Raw genomic sequence first — 13,545 nt, 5'->3', positions numbered from 1 at the left:
GTTGTTTCGTTGCACTTTGTTAAAATGTGTGTGAATTATCGCTAATTTTCTCGATACCAGACGTTTGTAGCCTGTGAGTTCATGCTGTTCGACCTCAGCTAAGCTGGGAAACAACGTGCTCTCGCAGGCTACACGTTGTTCCGTCGCACTTTGTAAAAATGCTTGTGAATCATCGCTAATTTTCTCGATACCAGACGTTTGCAGCCTGTGAAATCAAGTTGTTTGATCTCCAGCAAAACTGGAAAAGGAATTTGCTCTCGCAGGCTAAACATGTATGTTGTCCCATCGCAGTTTGGAACAATACTTGTGAATTATCGTTAATCTACAGCTACCAGACGTTTTCTAGCCTGTGAGATCAGGTTTCTTTACTTCCGGCTAAGCTGGAAAAAGAATCTGCTCTCGCAGGCTACACGTCGCCCCTTCGCACTTTGTAAAAATGTTTGTAAATTATCGCTAATTTTCCCGATACCAGACGTTTGTAGCCTGTGAGCTCATGTTGTTTCATCTCAGCTAAGCTGGGGAAACAATCTTCTCTCGCAGACTACACGTTGTTCCGTCGCACTTTGTAACAATGCTTGTGAATTATCGCTAATTTTCTCGATACCCGACGTTTGTAGCCTGTGAAATCAGGTTGTTTGACCTCCAGCAAAACTGGAAAAGGAATTTGCTCTCGCAGGCTATACATGTACGTTGTTCCATCGCACTTTGGAACAATACTTGTGAATTATCGTTAATCAAAAGCTACCAGACGTTTTCTAGCCTGTGAGATCAGGTTTCTTTACTTCCGGCTAAGCTGGAAAAGGAATCTGCTCTTGCAGGCTACACGTTGTTCCGTCGCACTTTGTAAAAATGTTTGTGAATTGTCGCTAATTTTCTCAATACCAGACGTTTGTAGCCTGTGAGCTCATGCTGTTTGACCTCAGCTAAGCTGGGAAACGATGTGCTCTCGCAGGCTACACGTTGTTCCATCACACTTTGTAATAATCGTCGCAGTTCAATAAATTTACCACACTTTGAAATACCTGTCGCTTGCAATTTTTAATAAACCTTGTTGGACTTTTGTAATAACTGTTCATCGCACTTTGTAATAAATTAAGCTGTCGCAATTTGAAATAATTTTATCATACTGCTGATTAAATTAAACAGTAAAAGCATGAAATTTGGTCCACATTTTCTCGGTCAAAAACATAATTTGACGTTTTGACTGTCGCAAGTCTTGCCGAACTCAGTGGATTTTAAAGAGCCAATAATCTGATACCTCTACAACTGTAATTGTGTTCCTGCCCCACCTCCCCTAGTTACTTCTGATTTTTTTACGTAATGTTTAAAACACGAGCAGCAACAAAACTATCGGGATTTAAAACCACGAGGCGCAGCCGAGTGGTTTTAGACCCGATAAAACACGTAACAATAATACAATATATCCTTTTCGTGCCTCGTGGCACATAGGGCCTTCACAGAGCTTCTCCACTCCTCTCTATTGGTTGCTGCGGTCCGCACCTCCTCCCACGATCTCCAACCTGCTTCTTGCCTTTCTTTCTCCACTGTCCGTCTCCAGGTGGTTTTTGGTCTTCCCCTTCTCCTTTTACCTTCTGGTGCCCAGCTCATGGCAACATTGCAATCATCATTGCGATCTTTAACCTGTTCTTCAAGTCCTTCATACCACCTCCCTCTTTACAAACTTTCGCCCCCAAGTACACCAGCCCGGAGGCGTCCTGCTGGCTTTGGCTCCCGTGCGTCATTAACTCTCTCCGATGAGGTACTGCCACAGTTCCCCTTTGAAATAGTGAATTCACTCCGCTTCTGGTTTCTGTAATAATTGTTTTTTTTACGGGAGAGGGTTATCAGCCCTCTGCCCAACCCCCAACCTGGAGGGCCAGTGGGATCACTCTTTGTCTGGCCCCTACCCTTTGACCTGTTTGGCATGGGTGTCCCTGCCAGGAGTACAAGACTCCAGCCAACATAGCTCTAGGGGTCACTGGAGCACGCAAGCCGCCTCACCACGACAAGGTGGCGATCCCAATCAAGGCGGAAAAACACGTGCTGCGAGTTTTTTGAACGGATTCAAGAACATTTCTGGAAAAGCGCGTGTCAATAGAGTTCATAACAATGATGCTTTTGTGGACGTTGGAAATTAGCATACGAGAAAAACATTAAACACCGCATATTACTAATAAGGAGGAGGTTTTATCGGATATTAAAACCACTGCACGTGATGTTTTATCGGCCATTTGATAGGTCAATGGGCTTATGAATTATTAATAAGTTTTTGAGTGTTAGTTGATATGCTGATTTTGTTATTACCTCTTATTATCATTGTGATTGCTGTGGCTAAAGCATTGAACTAAACTAAACTATGTTTCAGTTCCGAAAACCTTTGCTTAAAATCAGGGATATAGGGAAAGTGATGCAATCAGATCGATTGGTTTCCTCGAACTTAATAGATCGGCATTTCATGTTATTTTTTAAAGGGAGGGGTTCACATTTCAGCGCATCTAAATGCTTTTTTCTCTTTCTTATCAACTTTATGGCCTTAAAAATCCCACTCACATGTACTTCAGTAATCACATTTTATAATTAGTCCAAGCAAAATGACTGATGACCAAAATTCACAGAAAATGCAAGTGGATTGTACTCATATTGACGATATTGAATTTAGCGTTGACCCGTAGGATTTATTCCACGGTTGATGTGTTTACAGCTATTTTCATGCGAAATAATGCAATCATATGAAAAAATTACCACCCGAGTTACCTATTCCGTTCCGAATGGTTCATAAACAATGAATTAAATTAAACAGGCTTGGGTCATAGCGAGCAAAGACGAAAAAGAATTTGATTCATGGGCATGAGCAGAAGCGTGAACCCCACCCTTTAACTGGTCATCAGTTAAGGTAAACTTATAAATTATTTCTATGTCGTAGGTTCGTCGAAACGAGTCCGGTTGGAAACAGTGGTTCGATCAAGATGCTCCTGAAGAAAGCCTCATTCCTGATGGCTACGAAATCTCGCTGGACACGTTCAGGAAACTTCTACTTGTCAGGTCAGAGGCTTCTTTGTGACGTAAGCCCGCTGTAAATAGATTTATTTTTTAGTCAGTGACGAAGGCATACTCGGAAAAAGAAAATTCGAGTTCTAACAACAAGAATCGAACCTTCGGATTACTATTTTGGAAGGTCATAGGTTCGAATAGTACATCATTCTCATTCTCGTGTAATTTATTTTCATTTAATGCTGATGTCAACTGGCTGCCTGGCTCCGCTAGCCCCTATGGTTATTCCAGGCAGCCAGTACTCTAATAAGAGTACAAATAAAGATTGTTGTTGCTGTTATTCACTAGGCTTAAAATATACCTTTATGCATTTATTTCATTGCGCATATGCCACTCATTGACATTCCAATCCTAGCAGTATGCAGGATGTTTGTCCCATGAACCTAGTTTAATGGCCTTAGCTCCCACGGGTCTCCTGTAGCTCAGTGGTAGAGCATCTGAACTAATAATCGGAAGGTCCTTGGTTCGACTCCTGATAGGAGCACTCGGATCCGGTTCGTTTTTTTCCGAGTATGCCTGTGTCACTCACTAAGTAATACATCATTCTCAGGTTCGATTCCTGTTAGTAGAACTTGGATTTTCTTTTTCCGAGTATGCCTGTGTAACCGAATGAAAAATACATCTATCATTTATTCATCAGACATCACATCTTTTTCAAACCCACTGTTGTTTTCTGAATTATTAACATGTTGCTGCTCTGATGAATACCAGATCGTGGTGCCCTGACCGTACACTGCATCAGGCCCGCAAATATATCGCAGATACCATGGGTGAGAGGTACGCTGAAGGAGTGATACTTAACCTGGAAGCCACCTGGGAAGAGAGCAATCCACAGACGCCACTCATTTGCTTCCTCTCCATGGGCTCCGATCCTACAGGGGCCATTGAGAACCTTGCCAAACGGAAGGGAATTGGTACGTAGGAAAACCTTATAAAATGATGCGAAAAATTCGACATAGTATGTGTAGTTGTGTCCATACTCGCTTTGCGGTTTGTTTCTTATCGTGTGATTTAGAATAGCGTGAAAATATTGATTTGACTTTGACGTGTTTAACATGTTTTAAAATTGTTCCACGACCAATCATAGGTCGAGCTACAAGGATAATTTCTTTAAGAAAGCGTGAGCGTTACATCTGACGTCATTTTTATTGTCTGTACACTTATAGACAATAACTACGAGCCAATAAGCGCGCGGGAATTTTAACAGTTATTGTAAAATGTATTTTTATGGGAGGTTTAGGCAATACCAAGAACGAAATCCTACAAAGTTTTGCAGAAGGAAAAACGTGTGCACAAGATAATAAAGTCAATGAATACTTTGCAAATCAGTAAAACAGCATTCACACAAACGTCTTAGTAAAAAAAAAAAAAGACTATGACAGAGGACAAATTGTCAACCCCCTCCTCTGCTCCCTCAAAAACAAATATTATGGTACGTCCTTACGGTTTGATGTCTTGCAGTTGATACATCAGGTAAATCTCTGTCAACCAATCAATAAATAAACATTTGAACAGTAATTCTACTGTTAAATCACTGTGAGTCTTTGTTGTATTTATCCTTTCGTGGCTGATGTTGTTGCAGAATGCCGAGCAGTTTCCATGGGTCAGGGACAGGAAGTGCACGCCAGAAGACTCCTGCAACAGTCCATGGCTGGGGTATGTTAAAATTTTCCTACTTTGTTTAGCTAGGATCTGTGATTTGCTCAGCGTTATATAGTTGTTAAGGCACTGGAATAGGCGATTTCCGAGTTACTGTGAACCTCATTACGAAAGCGAGGCTAGGTGCAAAACTTTTCATGTGAAAATTAGTTTTGCTTGCATATGAGTGAAAGCTAATTTTCACAACAAAAACTTTGCACTTAGCCTCGCTTTCATAATGAGGTTCGAAGCATCTCGGAAATCGCCTTAACCCTGTCCCAGTGTTGTGTCATTCGTCATGGTACCTGTTGTGGCCTCTCTCAGCTACCGTAGGGGGTGAAATTTTCGCGGATTCTAATTTTTGCGATTGTTTTTACAAATCACAAGAAAAAACATTTTCGAGCAAAAATCTTTTTCCTGCATATTTTCCTGCATGTTTGTAAGTCTTAACAATACGATGTGTTTTGTTTTAGGGTGGCTGGGTGCTGCTTCAAAACTGCCATCTTGGATTGAACTTTATGGACGAGCTCCTGGAGACTGTGACTACTGCAGAGAATCCACATGAAAGCTTCAGAGTGTGGATCACAACTGAGGCGCACAACCAGTTCCCCATCAGTCTGCTACAGGTACAACAACGCGATCTCTTTAGAAATGTTTACCCCATGGCCCACGTTCACATAGATTTCTATTATTATATTGCACATGAACGTGCACTTATCTTAAAGTTTTTTGCTTGATCAAATCTTCATGTTGTTCTCGTAATAAAAATCGAAAAAAAAAACCATTCCTTATTAATTTTTTTGGCCCGTGTTTGAGGCGTATAAAAGTGCTAAATTTCACGTCCTGTTGGGTGCAATGCCGCGCAAGACGAGACACTAGGGATAGTGGGGCTGTGACGTTTAAACAGGAACGCTAGTCTTCGCGATTTCTCTATTCCTCAGTTGTTTTTCGTGTGCAGAGGAAGAAAACTATGTGGACCAAACTATGAATGGGATTGTTGAATACTCAGAATGAAACAGACTAGCATTCCTGTATTGACGTCACAACACTACTATCCCCAGTCTCCCGTCTTTCGCGGTATTATTGTACCCAACCGGAAGTGAAATTTGACACTTTTATACGCCTCAAACGCGGGAGGAAAAATTGATAAAGAATTTGATTTTCGATTTACATACGAGAACAACATCAATATTTGATCAAGCAAATAAATAAAATTCTGTCATATACGCTTTAAAACAGGAGTGAAAACAATGTTCATTATCTTGATTCAAGTTACAGTAAATGTGACGGTTTTTTTGCAGCCCAAACATTCGTGAATTTTCTTAGGCCTAGGGCAAACGTCGAATCTAAGGGGGTGTTTACATGTGAAAGGTCGCCCCGGTGCGAGTTTGATACCGGTATGACATTGTGATTTCATACCGTGTTTACATGAATGGACTCTTCGTTTCGACCGACGTGATTGTGACGCCCAGGTGACGCCATTTTAGATTGGATATCGAAGACTGCGCATACGCTACCCGTTCTAGACTCCCAGGAGAGTGATTTCATGCCGGAGCGAACAGCCGTACCGCGTTTACATGACATCGGGATGGGTTTTCGTAGCGGAATGAAAATCTCGCCCCGGTACAGTAACTAGGGTGAACTCGCACCGGTATGACCCGCTCCGGTACAAGATTTTGCGCTGGTATCATGTAAACGAATACAGAGCCACAAGAGGGAACTGGAGTGAACTCGTACCGGAATGAAAGTCGCGCCGGTATCATGTAAACACCCCTAAAGTCGCGTTGAATTTATTAAAAATAGGTTCGACAAAGAGTCGTCTTAACGTCGAACCTGCGTAGAACCCCCGGGGGTGTTAATTATTTTGTAATTTGCATGATTTATGAATTGAGTTCCCAGCGCGTGTTTAGAACAGCGTTTGCTGTAACGCCGAACCACTGTCGCATTATCCGACTTGGCAAGTCGAACTTATGCTGGAGTCGAGCCAATTAATTTGAGTCGAACTTAATTGCGGCAAACGTCGCACCATTCATGCGCCTATTTCAAAATTTATGGGTTCGACGCCGACTAAGATCTAGATAAGACGTTTGCCCCAGGCCTTAGACATATATCCATGACCCTTTTTTTGTGGCACAATCAACTTCCCGAACCGACCTGCTCTCTTAAACAACCACTTGCCCGTGATAGAAAATTTTTGTTTCTCAGTCACAACTCTAGACCTTTGGTAAGTAACTACCTTTTCTAGCTGACCATCAATCATTCCTTACGATTAACTTGACCGAATAGAAGTCAACGACGCAATCCCGTCTTCACGCCTGTTCTCTGTTGTTCTATTTACAGTCTTCCATCAAATTCACAAACGAGCCGCCACAGGGCGTCAAACCAGGACTGAAGAGGACTTATGCTGGTATCACCCAGGATCAGCTTGACATCACTAACATGCCGCAGTGGAAACCAACTCTCTATGCTGTGGCTTTCTTGCATACTGTCGTGCAGGTAAAGCGATAGGGAGCTTTAAGAACGACAACAGCGACGGCAGGGAAAACGTCACTATTAAAATTGAATTCGCGTTTTTTCAAACGTTGTCGCGATTATTCCAACTCGCTTGAAATGTCAAATGTAGGTGAAATTTTCTGTAGTTGAATTCTTGGAGACCAAACCCAAGTTAAGAAAGAGAAAGAAAAATTCATCGTCCTCCATAAGCGTACCATCAGGAAATTTCACGTCCTAGTCGTGCAGTGACGGCAAAGAAAGGTACTAATTTGTGTGTTCTGTTTCCCTGTATAAACAAAATTTACGCTGTTTTATTTCTGTCTTTTGCAGGAACGCCGTAAGTTTGGTCCATTGGGCTGGAACATCCCTTACGAGTTCAACCAAGCTGACTTTGCCGCCAGTGTACAATTCGTTCAAAACCATTTGGATGACATTGATCCAAAGAAGGTAAAGTGTTTTAGATAGATTGTTCATCGCACCTGTTTTGCGCTGTGAGACGCGCTCGAGTGTAAGTGTAATGTATTTATATACCACGCATATCACATAGCCTCGTGGCAGTTTACATTTCTTCTGTGGAGTGAGATCGGACGTCAGCATGAAAAGGCGCCACTGGCAGCTGCTATCAGTCCATATTTTGATCTCACCCGCCCACCCAACCAACGCATAAATTTGAAAGACAGACGAAATCAGAGATAGAGATAGACCACCACACCGGGGAAAACGTCCCCTACTCGTTTCGAACAGTGTGTGAGTTCTTTAACGTCCCACAGATTATTAGGAACAAGCGTTGTGAGACGGAACCTTCGGTTAATCCGAAATCGTCTTTATCCGAGAGGCTAGAAAGTCTAAACGTTTGCAGATGTCGTGACAAAGGCAGCACTTTCTCCTCAGTTATTTAAAGACCCTGAGTGTTGGTCCGGCCGGGGTTTGAACCCGCGACCTTCCTCACGGTAGTCCGGTGCTCTCCTAACAGAATACCTCCTTATTTAAGGCTAGTGAGAATGATGTATTAATCAGTAAATGACACAGGCATACTCGGAAAAAAATCCGAGTGCTCCTATAAGGAGTCGAACCTATTTCTAGTTCAGATGCTCTACCACTGAGCTACAGGAGACTCGTGGGAGCTAAGGCCATTAAACTAGGTTCATGTGACAAACATCTTGCATTAACTTTATCATAATTAACGTGTCACAGGGCGTGTCGTGGAACACAGTGAGGTACATGCTTGGTGAGGTGCAGTATGGCGGCAGAGTCACTGATGATTATGACAAGAGGCTTTTGAACACCTTCGCAAAGGTAAAGTTTGAACGTTTCCTTAGCTAAACACTATTGAAACTTCATTGTTTTTCGCTATCGTAATCATTATCAATCTACCGTTGTTAATAAAAGACGAAGATTATGATGCCTGACAATATCTGTATTGTTTGGGTTAGGGTTCACCCTAAACCTTATACGTACATAAATAACAATACGTTTTGAACAGTGTTTAAGCGACTTACCAACCTAAATGGTACCGTTAAGTAGTTTAGTCATAGTTTGTGTGTGAATGTATAACGATATTTTGAGCGGAATTGCACCACTTCCCTTGTCACTGCCGAGCGTGCTCGCGTGTTCTCGCTCAGCTGAGGAAATACTTGAAGTTACCTTTGTACTGGCGACTTTCACATAGGTGCCCCCTAATACTGAGGTATTCTCATCGGTGCAGCTTATGACTATGCGGGTAAAGCAGATCTTAGGCAAGGGCTGTAGGAATCAAAAAGGGAATTAAGTGGAGGTAATAAACCACGCATTTTTCAGAGATATTTGAGCAACAATAATGCGAAAAAGCTGTAAAATACTTAGCAGTATATGGCATCTTTCTCTAAATTGAAACTTACCCGGCAATTCTCTCCGAAAAATACGTCTTTGTCCCTAATTTTCCTTTTAGATTCCAACAACCCTTGCTAAGATCTGCTTTTCCCGAATAGTCATAAATCGCGCAAAACTATCGTTGTTTTAGAAGGCACCTTCTTAAAGAAACCCGAGTTTCTCGGACCATCACTGACGAGATGCGCAGAACGTATGCGCAGTATCAAAAGCAGGCACCGTCCTTAAATAAACACTAACTGAACTCTTGTTTGTTTTGTAGGTGTGGTTCGGAGAGCACATGTTCAGTGATGACTTCTGTTTCTACACCGGTTATAAGATCCCCAAGTGTCGTAGTTTGGAGCAGTTCTTTGAAGCCATCCAAGCCCTTCCGTCTGTTGACACTCCACAAGTGTTTGGTTTGCATCCTAATGCTGACATCACGTAAGTACATTGAAAAACTCCATCGCTTAGCGCAATTTTCAATTGAGTGTCGAAAGTACTTTTGCGTTTAGTTTGGTTTTACTTTAATACGCTCTATGATTGGCTGGCAAAACTTGCGCCTCTTTTTCAACCAATCAGGGACAAAAACGTGCAAAAACAATCGTGCGTCACTTACACGCGTTTTCCCGCCCTTGCCTCCGTTTACATGTATTAGCTTCGAATTCTGATTGGTTCGTTGCGCTGTTTACGGCTGTTATGATAAGCTATGGTAATTGGTCTAATCCCCTTATACACACAACACGTGCAACCGCGCAACACGTGCAACATTTAGCTAGCGGTTTATGTTCAGTACGGTTAAGGAGAATAATAGGAACTGAAAGATTAAACTAGCTGCTTTCTAATAGATAAGGGGGTTAGTTTCTAAAGAAACTGCGGTGCTGCGTCGGAGGGGAGTAGAAACGAATATTTGGTTTATCAACAGAGTTGATAACTAAAGGTAAATTGGCCACCGTAAAGAGATTCGAGTGCTGACGTTTCGAGCGTTAGCCTTTCGTCAGAGCGAATGACGAAGGGCTAACGCTCGAAGCGCCAACTTTCGGATCTCTTTACGGTGACCAAATTACCTTTAGTTATCAACTCTGTTGATAAACGAAACATTCCGAGCCACTTTTTAATTAGTAAGCAACTAATGATGTAAAGAATAAACAGTTTATGAACAGCTCAGGCAGCGCCCTTGCCTTACTTGGCTTTGTTATCAGTTACCAGAGCAACACTGCCAAAGACGTGCTGGACACCATCATGAGCATCCAACCCAAAGACTCAGGGGGAGGGTCTGGGGAGACACGTGAGAGTGTGGTGACCAGACAGGCAGATGATATGCTGGAGAAACTTCCAAATGACTACATACCACACGAGGTAAGGATGATTAACTCGATCAAGCTGTCTACTGGCTACGGGAAGACACAATGCTTAATTGTTTGTATATGGTAGTCACAAAATACCCGTGTTAATCCTTCCACCACTGCCCAATTTTTTTTTTTTAAGATTCGGTTTTTTTTGTTCAAGAGTTAGTCCTGAGTATGAACCATATGCGGTCAGTTAACAATTACTGCTTGATAAGGAGACCTGCCGCAACATGTATTTTTGAACCTTTTCGTGTACAGGTGAGAGCCCGCCTTCAGAAGATGGGAGCTCTGGCGTCTATGAACATCTTTCTGAGACAAGAGATTGACCGCATGCAGCGAGTGATCACCCTTGTACGGCAAACACTGACTGACCTGAAGTTGGCCATTGAAGGAACTATCATTATGAGCGAGGTATGTCTACTACCGCTTCATTCTTTGCCACACATTCACGTTCGTTGAGGAGCAAATCTTGATAACATTTGATACTATTTCTATCATTTTACAGAATCTGCGCGATGCATTGGATAATATGTACGACGCTAGAATTCCAGCCTTGTGGCGAAAGGTAGGGCATGCCTTGGAACGAAACGTCATGCGTAAATATCACCAAATATGATAAATTACTTTTGACATTAAAGTTCGCTGTGCAAAGCTTGGGTCGTTCCTCTCTGAAATGCAAAACGGCGTGAGTTACACAATTCCAGTAACGCTGATAATAAGGACCTTCCGATACGGGTGTGAGACTGAATACGAGTCCACCTTTTTAATAGTTTAGATTAGAGCGGTTTCCAATTGAGTGTCGTAAAACTAAAACCAAGGTAATTACTCGGGCCAATCGCAACAGATGTAAACAACACAACGAGCCAATCAGAATTCGAAGCAAAAACATGTAACTGGCGCCAAACGCGGGAAAACGCGTGCGGCGAAAACACGATTGTTTTTGTTTGGCTTCTCATTGGTTGAGAAAGTGGCGCGAGTTTTGTTAACCAATCACAGAGCGTAGAAATGCAAAACCAAAGCAAACGCGAAATTGCTTTCGACACTTAATTGAAAACCGCTCTATCCTTAATGACACCAATCTCATTCCTCGAGCGCGAGTTCATTCTCTATTCTCCCTTATCGCGGTAGTTTAAATTTCGGTGCAGGCAAGGAAAAGAAACTCGGTTGATATTGCTGTAAAGAGCACCTTCAAATTAGTAAAATTGCTAAGTTTTGTTATAGCGAAGAGAAAGTTCCGTTAAGTTTTTTAATTTTTACAACCTTTTGTGTGGAAACGGACAAATTTTGCCCCTTTTCCACACAAACGTTTAATTTTTCGGGAATTTATGGATCTACATCTGCGCTATTTAAAAGACAGCACCTTCAAACTTGGCCTATTTGCTAATTTTAAGATGTTATTTTCCGCAGTGTGAATGTATTTTCGTTACCTGGGCAACATAAAAATTCAAAATTACCATGATAAAGGTCAATTGGTTAGTAGCAGAGAAGATAGCGACCTCTGGGAAAGTGACTGGTATGAAATTGCTCCTTGCCCCAAAGAAATTGCGAATCGATAAAAGTTATCAACTTTCAAATCCATTTGGACTGTGAACATTGTACTTGATATCTTACTTATTCTATTCTCGGCATTTTGCTAGATCTCGTGGGAGTCGTCCACCCTTGGTTTCTGGTTCACAGAGTTTCTGGAAAGAAACAACCAGTTCTCCAACTGGATTTTCAATGGCCGGCCGAACGTATTCTGGATGACAGGTTTCTTCAACCCTCAGGGTTTCCTGACTGCCATGAGACAGGAAGTGACGCGTGCGCACAAGGGCTGGGCCCTAGACTCTGTGGTGCTGCATAATGACGTCATAAGAGCTATGAAAGAGGACATTAACTCCCCACCAGCGGTGAGATGAACTTACACGTTTTCCATTTTATATGGGCTTGCACTTACAAGGGTGAGAGCGTATCTAAATCTAGTTCCATTGGAAGTGGGGACTCGCCTTAGTGAGGAGACTGAATATTAGAAATACGGAAGCTTGCGTTTGTTTTGATACGCTAGGTGTATACTAGCACCCCCCTTTGTTATAATTGACATTAAATAAATTACTTCACTTCACTTCACTTCACTTCACTTCACTTCACGTCGCTTCGCTTCACTTCACTTCACTTCACTTCACTTCACTTCACTTCACTTCACTTCGCTTCACTTCACTTCACTTCGCTTCACTTCACTTCACTTCACTTCACGTCGCTTCGCTTCACTTCACTTCACTTCACTTCACTTTACTTCACTTCACGTCGCTTCGCTTCACTTCACTTCACTTCACTTCACGTCGCTTCGCTTCACTTCACTTCACTTCACTTCACTTCACTTCACTTCACTTCACGTCGCTTCGCTTCACTTCACTTCACTTCACTTCACTTCACTTCACTTTACTTCACTTTACTTTACTTTACTTTACTTTTAATTATTTTATTTTTGACTTTGTAACAGTCACACTAAAAAAACACCTTTACAAGATCCAAGATCGAGATGGTTGTCTATTTCTCCACCGTTAATGCACTGTGCCAGTTTATGTCTGTGTTGTAACACAAGTGTTTATTACTGTAATCGCAGGAGGGTGTCTACATCTATGGTTTGTACCTAGATGGCGCTGGATGGGATCGCCGTGGCTGCAAACTGATCGAGCCCCAGCCTAAGGTCCTCTTCACTCTGTTGCCTGTGGTACACGTGTACGCAGTCAACTCCACCGCACCCAAGGACCCGAGACTTTACCAGTGCCCTGTGTACAAGAAGCCTCAGCGTACAGACCTGACTTACATCACCCCTCTCTGGCTCAAGACTGTACAGAGTCCTAATCATTGGATTCTCAGGGGAGTGGCACTGCTGTGTGACATCAAGTGAACTGGAGTTCTCATTTGTTCAATTTTCACTTTATTGAACTGCGATTCCCAATTTTTTTCTTCATTTCTCGCGGTTTAAAGTAAATTCCTGTTTGTTTTTCTCTCACATTTTTAAGCCAGTTACGAACCATCTCATTCATCTTTCACTTATTTGAACTGTAGATTTCACTCACTTGACATTTTTTCTTTCCTGTCAGTTGTTCAACCATTGTTATTGTGGAAAATATCAATTTAAGAAGGTACACTTTTAAATGAAATAAAGACAAGTATTCGTAAAGCA

General features: G+C 42.1%; 1 protein-coding gene across 1 annotated transcript in view; it reads left to right on the top strand.

Annotated features, from left to right (window-relative positions):
* Positions 1 to 13,545, top strand: part of LOC146469081 (dynein axonemal heavy chain 8-like) — a 97,273-nt gene extending 83,728 nt beyond the window's left edge. Inside the window, exons 76-88 of the mRNA XM_085123717.1 lie at positions 2,924 to 3,042; positions 3,763 to 3,965; positions 4,634 to 4,707; positions 5,163 to 5,315; positions 7,030 to 7,185; positions 7,513 to 7,629; positions 8,377 to 8,478; positions 9,311 to 9,471; positions 10,230 to 10,386; positions 10,635 to 10,787; positions 10,882 to 10,941; positions 12,014 to 12,265; positions 12,979 to 13,545. Of these exons, the coding sequence (XP_084979843.1) occupies positions 2,924 to 3,042; positions 3,763 to 3,965; positions 4,634 to 4,707; positions 5,163 to 5,315; positions 7,030 to 7,185; positions 7,513 to 7,629; positions 8,377 to 8,478; positions 9,311 to 9,471; positions 10,230 to 10,386; positions 10,635 to 10,787; positions 10,882 to 10,941; positions 12,014 to 12,265; positions 12,979 to 13,266 (1,995 nt within the window). The 3' untranslated portion in view covers positions 13,267 to 13,545. The remainder of the gene's footprint in view (positions 1 to 2,923; positions 3,043 to 3,762; positions 3,966 to 4,633; positions 4,708 to 5,162; positions 5,316 to 7,029; positions 7,186 to 7,512; positions 7,630 to 8,376; positions 8,479 to 9,310; positions 9,472 to 10,229; positions 10,387 to 10,634; positions 10,788 to 10,881; positions 10,942 to 12,013; positions 12,266 to 12,978) is intronic.

Source organism: Pavona decussata, unplaced genomic scaffold (genome assembly GCF_977016875.1).
Source record: "Pavona decussata unplaced genomic scaffold, jaPavDecu1.1 SCAFFOLD_127, whole genome shotgun sequence".
In the NCBI taxonomy this organism is placed as follows: Eukaryota; Metazoa; Cnidaria; class Anthozoa; order Scleractinia; family Agariciidae; genus Pavona; species Pavona decussata.
Note: the sequence above shows the minus strand (reverse complement) of the source record. Positions and strands in the feature narration are given on the sequence as shown.